This window comes from Schistocerca gregaria, chromosome X (genome assembly GCF_023897955.1).
Source record: "Schistocerca gregaria isolate iqSchGreg1 chromosome X, iqSchGreg1.2, whole genome shotgun sequence".
NCBI lineage: Eukaryota > Metazoa > Arthropoda > Insecta > Orthoptera > Acrididae > Schistocerca > Schistocerca gregaria.
This window is the reverse complement of record NC_064931.1, coordinates 305,970,062-305,983,331: the sequence shown is the minus strand read 5'-3', so window position 1 is coordinate 305,983,331 and position 13,270 is coordinate 305,970,062. Positions and strand designations below refer to the sequence as shown.

The 13,270-nt window shown below is 40.6% G+C and overlaps 1 protein-coding gene across 1 annotated transcript in view; it reads right to left on the bottom strand.

Moving 5' to 3' along the window:
* LOC126298446 (uncharacterized) overlaps positions 1-12,941 on the bottom strand; it is a 53,295-nt gene extending 40,354 nt beyond the window's left edge. The window contains exon 1 of the mRNA XM_049989776.1: positions 12,838-12,941. Within this exon, the coding sequence (XP_049845733.1) occupies positions 12,838-12,907 (70 nt within the window). The 5' untranslated portion in view covers positions 12,908-12,941. The remainder of the gene's footprint in view (positions 1-12,837) is intronic.
* Positions 12,942-13,270: the final 329 nt, after the last annotated feature.

The following is a 13,270-nucleotide window of genomic DNA, read 5'->3' as shown; positions in this document are numbered from 1 at the left end:
CACGTGCGAACGCTGCCTACACCAAAACAGCTCAAAGGGAGCTCAGTTAGCAGGGAACTGCGGGACGAGCTGCAATTCCACAACAAGTCACTCATCAGTGACGCAAATGCCTGAAACAGGGAAACGTGGAGTCGCACCCGTAAAACCTAGACTACGGAACAATGAAAGAAAGTTATTTGATCGTATGAATCTTTTTGCGGGCTCTATCCAACTTCTGATTGATCGAGTTTACGTCCCAAGGGTGAAACATAAAAGCGGTTAGGAAACGATGTTGTACACTGTTACCAACTTCTGGACGAATTTCGTCCTAGGAGTGAAACATAGAAGCGGTTAGCAAATTATTTGGGCAGTCATATCGTGGTATTAAATTGGTTCTATGGTTGCTCTGCAGGGTGACCATTGTGGCTGTTCAGGTCCATCCCTAGGTACAGTGGTTGTTTTCCAGTAGTGATGCTGTGATCCAAGACAACCGGGTCCTTGTGCACAACGGCATGCATAATCCAGGACTGGTTTTATGAGCACCCTGGCCATCACAGTCACAAGATCTCAGTCTTTTTGAGCCTTTGTGGTCTACTTTGGATTCCTTTCATGTTAATTTCTTAAATCTGTTGTCATTTACGGCATACATTCCACTTCTAAATTTACTGTGGTGTTTCTGACTCTATCTGGGAGGAGACTGAGCAGTGGAACGTGTTACTTTTACACGTAATCAAGAACGATCTGTCACACGACTACATTTTAAAACACAGTTTATATGTAATTCATGTCACACAGTCTCATACGGAACCTACATCCGCTTTCTTTTATGTAGTGTATATGATAAGATACTGTCATCCCCCTTCCCTTCTCTGTGAAAGGACGAACGAGCAAATGTATTTCTAGTTGCATGCTTGATGGTAGCAGACAAGCCTGTCTGCTAGAGAACAGTAGGACCAATGTCAAAACAGGTAGCTACGCTTTCTAAAAGCAAAGAGGTTTCTATTCTTAGTATGGTCCTGTCCGTCCCTTGTCATGTTGGTATAGGAAGCTGCCTCTCTGGTCACGTCCGTTTGTATCTGTGTTTCTGGCCCAGGCCAGTCTGTCCGCGGCGAGCGTCTGAAGTGGTAAGATCTCCGGCTAAGCGCATCTCTGCTAAGTCCGTAGGACAATGGATTTTTTTAAGTTCAGCCTAACTGAAAATTTAATCACCTTTATTTCAGGTTTAGATCTAAAATATCTTGTTATCTTAAACTGCAACGCAGTGTAATTCGAGTGTGAAGTTCAGAATCTCTTCCAGTAGTTGCTTTGTCACTACTTTGTGAGTAAAGTGGAACCACGTGTTGATGATCTGTAACTCTAACTAAGATCATCAATCTTAAATGCGAATGTGCGTGAGATTATGACGTCTCGTCTTGACAATATTTTTCAATATAGAAACTTTTCTTTATGTTCAACCCACGTGGGGTGTACTTTGTGAGACCAGTACCACGTACTTATACAATTGTTTGACCCATCAGGTTAATTGTAAGACGATAGTAACCAGTTCGAGGTTTTTCTTTTGTAAATTGCGTTTCGATGTAATTTATTTTAATTATCAAAATTATTGGGTAGGAGTGTACCCCATGATCGTGTGCGTGAATAAAAGAGCTATGTTCTCTTGTTCAGCACTTTAAAAAAGTGCCTTGAGTAAACTTCGACGCCAGTTCAGTCTCGGTGCTCCTCTAGCGCCTGGAGGTAGGCTACTCTCCGAAGGTGTCAGGTCACGTTAAATGTGGTTACAGCCTCATGATGTCTAGAACTTCACGTTGTTGCTCATCTCACTACAAACTCTCGACTGTGAATCAATCGCCCATGGGAAGGGTGGTTTCATTGGCGCGGCTTATGCTACTCCCTGAGGCATTTCCGTGTCAATTCTGAGTGGCAGTGTATCTGAAATGTTTCCTTCGGCCACCCACAAGGAATCCGCGTAATTTAAACAGTGGGTGTCGCGGTTCTGCCCTCCATCGCAGAGGCGACGAAAGATTGAATGAAATGTGGGTAAGAGGGGGATATGACGACTATCCGATGGCGTGACACGTCACAGAGGGGTTGGACAGAATTTCTGTGAAATTTGGTTCCATTGTGACATCATTTAGTGCACTTTAAGCTCAGAAGCTGTGGTCTTTTTTTCACAGTTGACTACATCTTGCTGTTTGGAGCGTCACTGAACCCCAGAGGAACGTGGCAGGACGCTACGCTTTTACACCGTTGCAGAGGAAGGTCGTTGATAACTTTGGACCAAATTTGAAGCTTACGCGCAGGAGTATGAGAGAGTTATGTGATTTTAAAAAAGTGATCCTTTATTATTGTTCTGCAGTGTGTACATAGATTGCAGACGTTACGACTGCTAGTACCGTCAGCCCTAATGACTACCGATTAATAAAGCCAATTCCTCTTAAGTAACACGTGATCAAACATAGTTTCAAATCGAGGTCCCGTTCCAGAAAAGCGAGTTACCAGTTCACGTCCTAAATTACAGTAACGAAGGCGTCCAAAAATAAATACGATTTTCCTCATACGTTTTCTCGTGTAAAAAAAGATATTCATTCGGACTATATTTAGTGAAAATACAAAAATATATACAATTTGCGATGAGAAAATTCCTGTAAACTCCTATGATAAATCATAAGGAAGCAAATACTGATGATCCGTTACCAAACAACTGAAGTTAAATCTTAGAACAAAAACTGTAAGCAGGAAGTACAATAACGAGCCAAAGCATTATGTCCATCTGCTTAATAGCGGATTGGTCAACTTTTGCAAAGTAATACAGCTGCGGTTGTGCGTCAAATAGACTCTACAGGTTCATTGTAGTTTTCCGGAGGTATATGGCAGCAGATATCTACGCACTGGTCATGCAGTTCCAGTAAATTATTGGCCGGTTGTTTATGGGCACGTAGCTGGCGCCCAGCAGCGTCAAAGATGTGTCCCGTTTTTCTCAGATTAGTTGGTATCGGTAGGCAAATTTACTGGATTTCGCTATTATTCTTTTCGAACCACCATTGCACGGTTATAGCTGCCGTGTAATCTGGCAGCTATCTTGTTGTAAGATGGCATTACCGTCGGGGTATACATGAAGCACTAAGTGATGCAGATAACCCGCAATATCGTTCACGTAGTCCACAACTGTCATGGTGTCATCCATAACTGCCACAAGACGCATGCAAGTTGGGGCGCATGCACCCAAAATATAATATATATTCCATCTGATCAGGCATCTCATCTCCATTGATCCAAGATCTAATTTCGATGACACTTTACCCACTGACATAGTAACTGACGATCCCGTTGGCTCAAAATGGGAACACGTGGTGATGGTCTGCTGCGGTTCAACAATGGGTGCTGAGCGGTGCGCACCCAAAAACTATCTCTTGCACTAACAGAGTAAGATCTGCCACAGTTCGCCGCCTATACTGATTTACTTGAACAGATAAGCATCGGACATACACGTTCTATGATGAAACGTGGAGAACTAACACCATGTTACCTACTGGTGGTTTCGCCGTCCTTGAGTCACTTTGCTCAGAATCTCACGGAAGCAGCACGTGAATAACCGCCAAGTTTCGCCGTTTCCGAGGTGCTCGTTCCCAGGCACATGGCCGTAACGATTATCCTCTGTGAAAGTCCCTTATGCCAGTGGATTTCCCTGTTTCCCAGTATCCAAAATAGAGTGACTCCATATTCGTCTCTACACAGCTTATATAGTTTCCTTACCACGTTACGTGCTGCAGTTTTGTGTTGGGCGGTGGTCATAGTGCTATAGTGAATTATAATTATTTGAAAAGTTTCAGAATTTTCATACACTTATTGCAAGCTCGATGCATCTCAGAGGGGTCATAAGAAGACTTCATATTTAGCAATTGGAAGATCCAACAACAACACCTGACGGTGTGTGGTGGAGGCTACTTTGAGTACCTCTATCGGTTCTCCCTTCTATTCCAGTCTCGTATTGTTCGTGGAAAGAAGGATTGTCGGTATGCCTATGTGTGGGCTCTAATCTCTCTGATTTTATCCTCATGGACTCTTCGCGAGATATACGTAGGAGGGAGCAATATACTGCTTGACTCCTTGGAGAAGGTATGTTCTCGAAACTTCAACAAAAGCCCGTACCGAGCTACTGAGCGTTTCTCCTGCAGAGTCTTCCACTGGAGTTTATCTATCATCCCTGTAACGCTTTGCGATTACTAAATGATCCTGTAATGAAGCACGGTGCTCTCCGTTGGAAATGCTGAGCAGTATTCAAGCAGTGGGCGAACAAGCGTACTGTAACCTACTTCCTTTGTTTTCGGATTGCATTTCCTTAGGATTCTTCCAATGAATCTCAGTCTGGCATCTGCGTTACCGACGATCAACTTTATATGATCATTCCATTTTAAATCACTGCTAATGCCTACTCCCAGATACTTTTAAGGCTTAGTCCAATGCTCGTATACGCATCATCACATGCAAACCATCGTACAATACGCGTTAGATGTGTATGTGCCAAGCAAGATCGTAAGAGATGGAAAAGAGCCACCGTGGTACAGCAATCGAGTTAGAAAACTGCTGCGGAAGGAAAGGGTACTTCACAGCAAACATAAACATAGCCATAACCTTGCAGACAAACAAAAATTACGCGAAGCGAAATGTAGTGTGAGAAGGGCTATGCGAGAGGCGTTCAATGAATTCGAAAGTAAAGTTCTAAGCACTGACTTAGCAGAAAATCCTAAGAAAATTTGGCCTTATGTGAAAGTGGTAGGTGGATCAAAACAAAATGTCCAGATACTCTCTGACCAATATGGTACTGAAACAGAGGCTGACAGACTAAAGGCCGAAATACTAAATGTCTTTTTCCAAAGCTGCTTAACAGCGGATGACTGCACTGTAGTTCCTACTCTAGATTGTCGCACAGATTACAAAATGGTAGATATCGAAATAGACGACATACGGATAGAGAAACAATTGAAATCGCTCAAAAGAGGAAAGGCCGCTGGACGTGATGGGGTACCAATTCGATTTTACACAGAGTACGCGAAGGAACTTGCCCCCTTCTTGCAGCGGTGTACCGTAGGTCTCTAGAAGAGCGTAGCGTTCCAAAGGATTGGAAAAGTGCACAGGTAATCCCCATTTTCAAGAAGGGACGTCGAACAGATGTGCAGAACTATAGACCTATATCTCTAACGTCGATTAGTTGTAGAGTTTTGGAACACGTATTGTGTTCGAGTATAATGACTTTTCTGGAGACTAGAAATCTACTCTGTAGGAATGAGATTTTCACTCTGCAGCGGAGTGTGCGCTGATGTGTGTCGGTCCCGAGTTCGAGTCTCGGTCCAGCACACAGTTTTAATCTGCCAGGAAGTTTCATATCAGCGCACACTCCGCTACAGAGTGAAAATCTCATTCTGGAACCACCCCCCAGGCTGTGGCTAAGCCATGTCTCCGCAATATCCTTTCTTTCAGGGGTGCTAGTTCTGCAAGTTTCGCAGGAGAACTTCTGTAAAGTTTGGAAGGTAGGAGACGACATACTGGCAGAAGTAAAGCTGTGAGTACCGGGCGTGAGTCGTACTTCGGTGGCTCAGATGGTAGAGCACTTGCCCGCGAAAGGCAAAGGTCCCGAGTTCGAGTCTCGGTCGGGCACACAGTTTTAATCTGCCAGGAAGTTTCATACTCTGTAGGAATCAGCATGGGTTTCGAAAAAGGCAATCGTATGAAACCTAGCTCCGCTATTCGTCCACGAGACTCAGAGGGCCATAACCACGGGTTCCCAGGTAGATGCCGTGTTTCTTGACTTCCGCAAGGCGTTCGACATAGTTTCCCACAGTCGTTTAATGAACAAAGTAAGAGCATATGGATTATCAAACCAAATGTGTGATTGGATTGAAGGGTTCCTAAATAACAGAAGGCAGCATGTTATTCTTAATGGAGAGAAGTCTTCCGAAGTAAGAGTTATTTCAGGTGTGCCTCAGGGGAGTGTCTTAGGAACGTTGCTATTCACAACATACATAAATGACCTTGTGGATGACATCGGAAATACACTGAGGCTTTTTGCGGATGATGCTGTGGTATCTCGAGAGGTTGTAACAATGGAAAATTGTACTGAAATGCAGGAGGATCTGCAGCGAATTGACGCATGTTGCAGGGAATGACAATTGAATCTCAATGTAGACAAGTGTAATGTGCTGCGAATACACAGAAAGAATGATCCCTTATCATTTAGCTACAATATAGCAGGTCAACAACTGGAAACAGTTAATTCCATAAATTATCTGGGAGTAGGCATTAGGAGTGGTTTAAAATGGAATGGTCATAAAAAGTTGATCGTCAGTAAAGCAGATGCCAGACTGAGATTCACTGGAAGAATCCTAAGGAAATGCAATCCGAAAACAAAGGAAGTAGGTTACAGTACACTTGTTCGCCCACTGCTTAAATACTGCTCAGTAGTGTGGGACCCGTACCAGATAGGGTTGATAGAAGAGATAGAGAAGATCCATCGGAGAGCAGCGCGCTTCATTACAGGATCATTTAGGAATAGCAAAAGCGTTACGGAGATGATAGGTAAACTCCAGTGGAAGACTCTGCAGGAGAGACGCTCAGTAGCTCGGAACGGGCTTTTGTTGAAGTTTCGAGAAAATACCTTCACCGAGGAGTCAAGCAGTATATTGCTCCCTCCTACGTATATCTCGCGAAGAGTCCATGAGGATAAAATCAGAGAGATTAGAGCCCGCACAGAGGCATACTGACAATCCTTCTTTCCACGAACAATACGAGACTGGAATAGAAGGGAGAACCGATAGAGGTACTCAAAGTAGCCTCCGCCACACGCCGTCAAGTGGCTTGTGGAGTATGGATGTAGATGTAGATGTAGCTGTAGATTGTTGTTGGATCTTCCTTTGAAGTGTCAAGAACGACAATATCATCTGCACGTTGAAGTCCAGTGATGCTTTTAGTGAGTAAATTAGTCTTGGCCAGCAGTATACTAAGATGTTAATGTTCTTCGCAGGACACGTGTTTTAGATAAGTTCTTCTACAAGCATCTATTTTGATTTAGTCGAAGCCCTTGACAAGATCTATGAATGCGCAGAGGATATCGCTATTCTCTGCATTTCTCCTGCGTTAGTTTAGCAAAGAAAACAAAATCTGTGGTACTGTGATTAGGTCGAAATTCACACTGAGTTTCACGCAAACAACCTTCAGTGAGAGGTATCAGGCGGTTGGATATAATTCGAGCAAGTATTTTTCCAGAAGTAAATGGAAATGACGGTAATCGCCACAGTCAGTTATGTCGCCTTTTTTGAAGATGGTAACTATCGGTAAAGCTCCTAATAATTTCAGTGCTCCATATTTTGACAATGAGCATTAGTTTATGTTTAGCGAGAATTCGTCCCATTTCCTTGGGAAATTCACCAGGAATTCAATCATATCCGGCGGCTTTGTTGATTTTGAGTTGCTTAGAGACTGTCTCAACTTCTTGTAGAAAAGGAGCGTCGTCAAGAACAAGACAGTGTTACCGCCTTGGCACTATGACATTCGGCACCACAACTTACGCATGTATGCTGCAGGTTGCGTCAATGCAGGCGCGACCTATAAAACTTACACACGTGCACTGCAGGTTGCGTCGTTGCAGGCGCGACCTATAGAGAATGGCTAACGGTTGAAGTAAAGCTGAAAACGTCTAGGCCCCACAAAAACTACGGGTCTAGATAGAATTTTTAGTATTATAATGTAACGCCCTGTTACACTGTGACATAACGTAGCTGAAGAACGCAGACCGTTTTGTGTCTTCTGGAATGTGTCTCTGTTGCTGCACGCCACTCATTCCTTCGTGATGAGCGTATTGAAGAGCTTATATTTTATTATATTTCATTACTTTTAATCGTAAACTTTATACCACTCTCTTACAACGTGACCAGCAACCTGACTCTCCGTTTCCCCCTCTCCACCCCCCCCCCCCCCTGGTTCTGAGACCTTGAACAGAATCACTATGGTTAATGTCTGAGAAACATAAGCGATAGAAATTTATTTAAAATGAAATCACAAAATTTACTACAGAAAACTAACTCAAACAAAAAGCATAGGAGAAACAGTAGGAAAATAAAGGCGCAAATTACCTACAAAACTGAATTCTAACAGGCAAATACAGCAAAATGGGTCATAAGACCTGCTGTAATGCACAAGATCATATGGCCTACCCTTTAATGAAGAATGCCGACATGACGAAAAATGCCGAACACTTCACCCAGAAAAAAATTAAGTGACTTAGATATAACATCTAAAGTAAAGACGGACTCAATACGGTTTTTACCTATTTCTTTATTATTTTATTCATAGCTGTTATTTTTTATTAACTGTAGTATATATTTCAGAACGAAATTCAGTCTTCAGCTGCACAGATATTTTCATATCGCCTTACAGATTTCAACGAACTAATGTGTCGTCTTCAGAAGCCTACAAATCAGTGGCCCTCGGTCATACATTTACTTAACGTATAAGAACTGTATTACAGCAACTTACTAAGCGTTATTTTAGGAAATGTCAATATCTTCTTCACAGAAGCTTAATGCCATGACATGTCCAAAGCTGTACATATTCTATGTGATTATTGTAAACACAGATCGACCAGACCCACGATATGTGGTAACTGAATAACATATAGGTACATGCCAAGATGTTTTGTCAACAGCAAGGAACATCCATAAAAGCATATAAAATGTGTAACTAAATCATATAATGAAGTTATATATAACACTGTTGGAAAACATGGGACATAGCTCTAGTGTCTAAAGAGAATGGGTTGATTTCACATTTTATAAGAAATGCTATACAATCAAAATATGTATATTTCTCAATGCAAGCTGATCATTCAACAAATCTTTCGAATTTAGGTAAAAACGTTTAAATATTTCAAATCCAAGAAGGTTCATTTTGTAACCATTGCCAACTATATGCAAACTCTCCGTGTTAAGCCAGGATGGAAGAGGAAGGTGCTTTTCTCAATTTTGAGATGTTCTGCAAAAGTTGACTTATATGAATTCTCACAGTATTTGTTGAGCAAGTGCTCAGCAAATCGGGAAAATTTGTGAGCTGAAGGTTTCACATTATGTGAGAAGAGCAACTTGGTGATATTAATCATAGTAAATGACATAATGATATCATATTTTTTAAACAAATTAGCTATACAACATGAGTTAGCACCTAGAAATGAGATAATAATGTATTTCTTAACAGTAAGGCCATTTTTATTAAGTGTAGGTTTAATTGTTACAAAGTTTTTGTACAAGACTTGCTTCATATCCGTTATTGAGCGCTATATACTTCATGTTAGTAAGTTCTTTTGAAACCTTTATAGTGAAACAAAAAATCTTTGCCAGTGACTACTGAATTTTCTTCTGAAATGTAATTGTTTATTTAGCTTAATCACATTAGTGACTTCAGACCCTCTTTTACATCGCACAAGAATTTTACGCATAGCGTATATTATATATTATGTATTTAAAATGATAATTTTAATATAATAAATAATGATAAAATGGTAGTAATAGTGACAGTGTGAATAACAGTACTGCCAAAGAACTAATAGCGTTAATACTAGCTGTACTACTAGTACTTCTATTATTGTTTCAAATAACATCAGTAAAAATTATAATATTTGTTACAGTGGCAGACACAAAATGTATTTATGGCCATTGAAAATTGATATTTTACGACACAGCGAATTCTGGGTACAAAAAACGTAGATATTATGCACCAGTTAGGGACTTCGGGAAATGAGAAGGGTCTAGAAGGAAAGAGGAGTACATAGTTGTAATGTGATAAGAGCTCATACCATACAAAGGTGGACATTATTTTTGTTCCAGTTAATGTCATGAACTGTCTTTTGAAGATGACGATGGTATTCAGTTTTCCGAAATAGCGAGAAAGGTCATTCGAAAGCCGGATTCCTGCTAATGAGGAAGATTTCGAGGAGTCGGTTAAGTGATAGAGTTGGACAGGGACGATTTTGCTCTTTTGAGATAAAGTATTTCTGCTATGTTCTCCGGATAAGTGAGCTCATGTCGAAAATCGATGTGAGGGGCTGCATACGTTTCCGAGACGACAGAGGAGACAGAGTACGTGAATATATCTGCACTTGCCTGAGTGTAGTCAGGATAGCTGTGTTCTAAATGGTGAAAAGTGAACTAAAATCTAACGTCAACGATACATCGTACACAGGCGATTCTGAGAATGACCCTCTTGACACACATTCATCACTCAATGTGTAGATCTACACTCAGGTGGATTAATCAGAATCTAATGCTGTGAATAACGGACTGTCAAAATTAAAGTCAACGTCAACTACAGAAAATGTATCTTAACTGAAACTCTGTCGTGCTGCAGGTTGCATCGATACTGCAGCCAGCGACAAACATTAACTATCTGGTTCAACAGACTTAAAATTAGATGAGGAATGGAATTGGAAAACTTTGTAAGTGCCATATCTGACATTTTTCAGAGGAATGAAAAAGCAATATTATGCCTGTACATAACTAATGTGTATCCAACACGTTACAAAGGTATTCTGATAAAATAGAATTATGCTGCTCACCACATCACCGCAAAAGATAATGGACCAAATTAGAACATTCTAAGACCATATCAGAAACTGATTGCTTCTAATTACCAATAACAATGCTTTTACAAGTTGATCCATCCGAAGAAGATGGCAGCAACCAGTCACTGTTAAAAGTGCTATTTATTTACACAAAACCGACAGGTTCCTCTTCAGACGTTTGTTCACGTTTACATTACATTTGTTGTCGTATACATTAGTAGTTGGTTTGTTTTCCAATAACTAATATAAAGCACCCCAAATAGTGCCGGTAATAGCTTCAACCGACAGGTCTCCAGACAGCTGTTCAAGTTTCTGTAATATTTGTTGTTGTTTGCATTAGTTATCGTAAAAGACAGCCACTAACTAATGTAGACATTAAAAAATGTAATGTAAACGAGAACAGCCGTCTGAACGTGAACTTGTCAGTTTGCGACCGGTAGCAGAGCTATTTGTGCAATCAAACAGCATTATTAACAGTGGATTGTTGCTGTTTTCTTCTTTGCAAGAATCACGTATATTTGTACATCTTGTCCACAGCCACATTCTCAAAAATGTCGGTTTTGGGCGAAATAGTTCCTAGTGCCATCAATACTAAGACACTAAGTTTGATTTGCGACAATCAAAGTACACATACACAGGATTATTGTTTTAATTAGCAGAATTGAAGGCAAAAAAGCTGCACCTCAAATCTTGTAAATTCTGGGACTGTAGTGGAGAGCACAGCTTGCCACAAAAACCCTGCGCCATTACTACGGCATGTTTGAAAGACTTTCTCGATAGTTTGGCATGTAGATGAAGTCTAATAATATACAACAGTGTACCGAGAACAAAATAGCACTGTAAACGCGTTTTGTCGAAAAAAGGCTTTTATAACGTTTTCCATTTCCTCACTTCAGATTTTCACACACAAATAACTGAACCGAGTCGTAATTTTAGATCACTGCAGAGACTTTTAGCCACTTTCAGAAAGGGATAGCACAAACTAAAACAAAGCAAGCGCTTTTATGGAGTCTGCTAGACGCCTGCTTTGTCGTACTACTCATATGTATTTCATCCTGCCACTGGGATAACACTTTTTTGCTGAAATTCATTCTTCTCGCCAGGATAAATAAACAAAAAAAGTATATGTTAAAAATTTTCCAACCTTGTAATTATTTTCAAGAGAAAATTATTTGCTCATAATCTGTTCCTTACTTCATCGGTAACTTATAGCAAAGTTTCTAACACTTAGTCTAAACTTCAGTACCACATGCACGTGATCTTACAACAGAAACAAACATTTCGGCTTAGTCATACGTGATAATGCTGTATCGTCTTATAAAAAAGACGTTCATATAGAAATGCAGCCAGTCTCAATCGCTCATTAATCTATAACTTTCTGCCGTTTGCAGTCACATTCCACAATTAATGCAAATATTAAGTAATTTATTTATCTATAATATGGCAAAGGCTTTATGGCGTTTGTGAGAAAAGAAGTAGAATGGATGAAATGAATTATAAATTAAAACAAAAGATACCTATAAGAAATGCAAGGAATGTCATATTCTGATAGTTTATTGTGGTCGAGTAGAAGCAACAACAGACAAAATGAAAATGAATTAATAGATTGCAGGTATACCAATTCGAAAAATATGAAAGAGAACACAACATATTAAATAATCTTTTAACAGTTATGTCTAATCAGTGAAAGATAATTTGATCATAAACAACAAAAACGAATTTTTTAATATAGCATCCGAGTAATTCTAATTTCTGCCTATTCTCAATCCAAGAAGTATTTGACAACCAGGTTATTCACACTGGAATCCATATTCAAAAATTAAAATAGCAGACAGTGAGAACAAGAAAATATAATCTCTGCAGTTAACGTTATTAAAACACGCTGTGAACAACTGATAACGAAGAAAAAAAGTAACGCTTGCCTCTTCCCAACATTATGATATATTCGAACAGATATCGTAACAGAAACGATAAAGAACTAAACAGGTAATTAAAATCTCATAACCTCCTTTCAGTCAGTGAAAAAAAGGTTCCACTGAGAATGGTTCACGCTTCCGGCCAAATGTGAGGCCAGTAAACCAATTATGGCAATGAAGACGATTGAAATTATTAAAACTGGGAGAGGTGTCTCGAACATTTATCACTGAAACAGTTACTTTGAAGCAGCTGCCGGCAAAGCGCTTAACGAAGCTGGGATGCTCTGTAGGGTAAAATTTAGAGCCATATAGGCGAAAGAAGTTAAGAGGGCTTACGGGTGGTATGCGCTGCCAAGAAGAAGACCATCCAGCAGAAGGCTGCCCGGAGGATACCGCGGCACCGCATCCTGGCTGCTTCACTGCACACTGTAGACTGCTGACCAGAGCTGGGCGTCCAGTCCCCACCACCGCGCTTCCCCCACCATCGCTCTTCATACCCTTTCTAGCACAGCCAAAGGCCAACAGATCCCTATGACTGTAGTGCCATAGTTCACGTACAGTCAAAATAGGCACACGGCTGTTCATAAAAACTTCAATGTCAAGTTATTAGCGCGACAATATATAATTACTACTGCTGAAAGTCAGCAAAATACAGCGAACACCCTCATAATAGTGTTTGAGGGTATCCTTGACATCCTCACTATCATGAGTCTTCTTGAGCGAGCCGACTAATATACAGTACCTGTTCCGAAGTATCCAGACACCTATT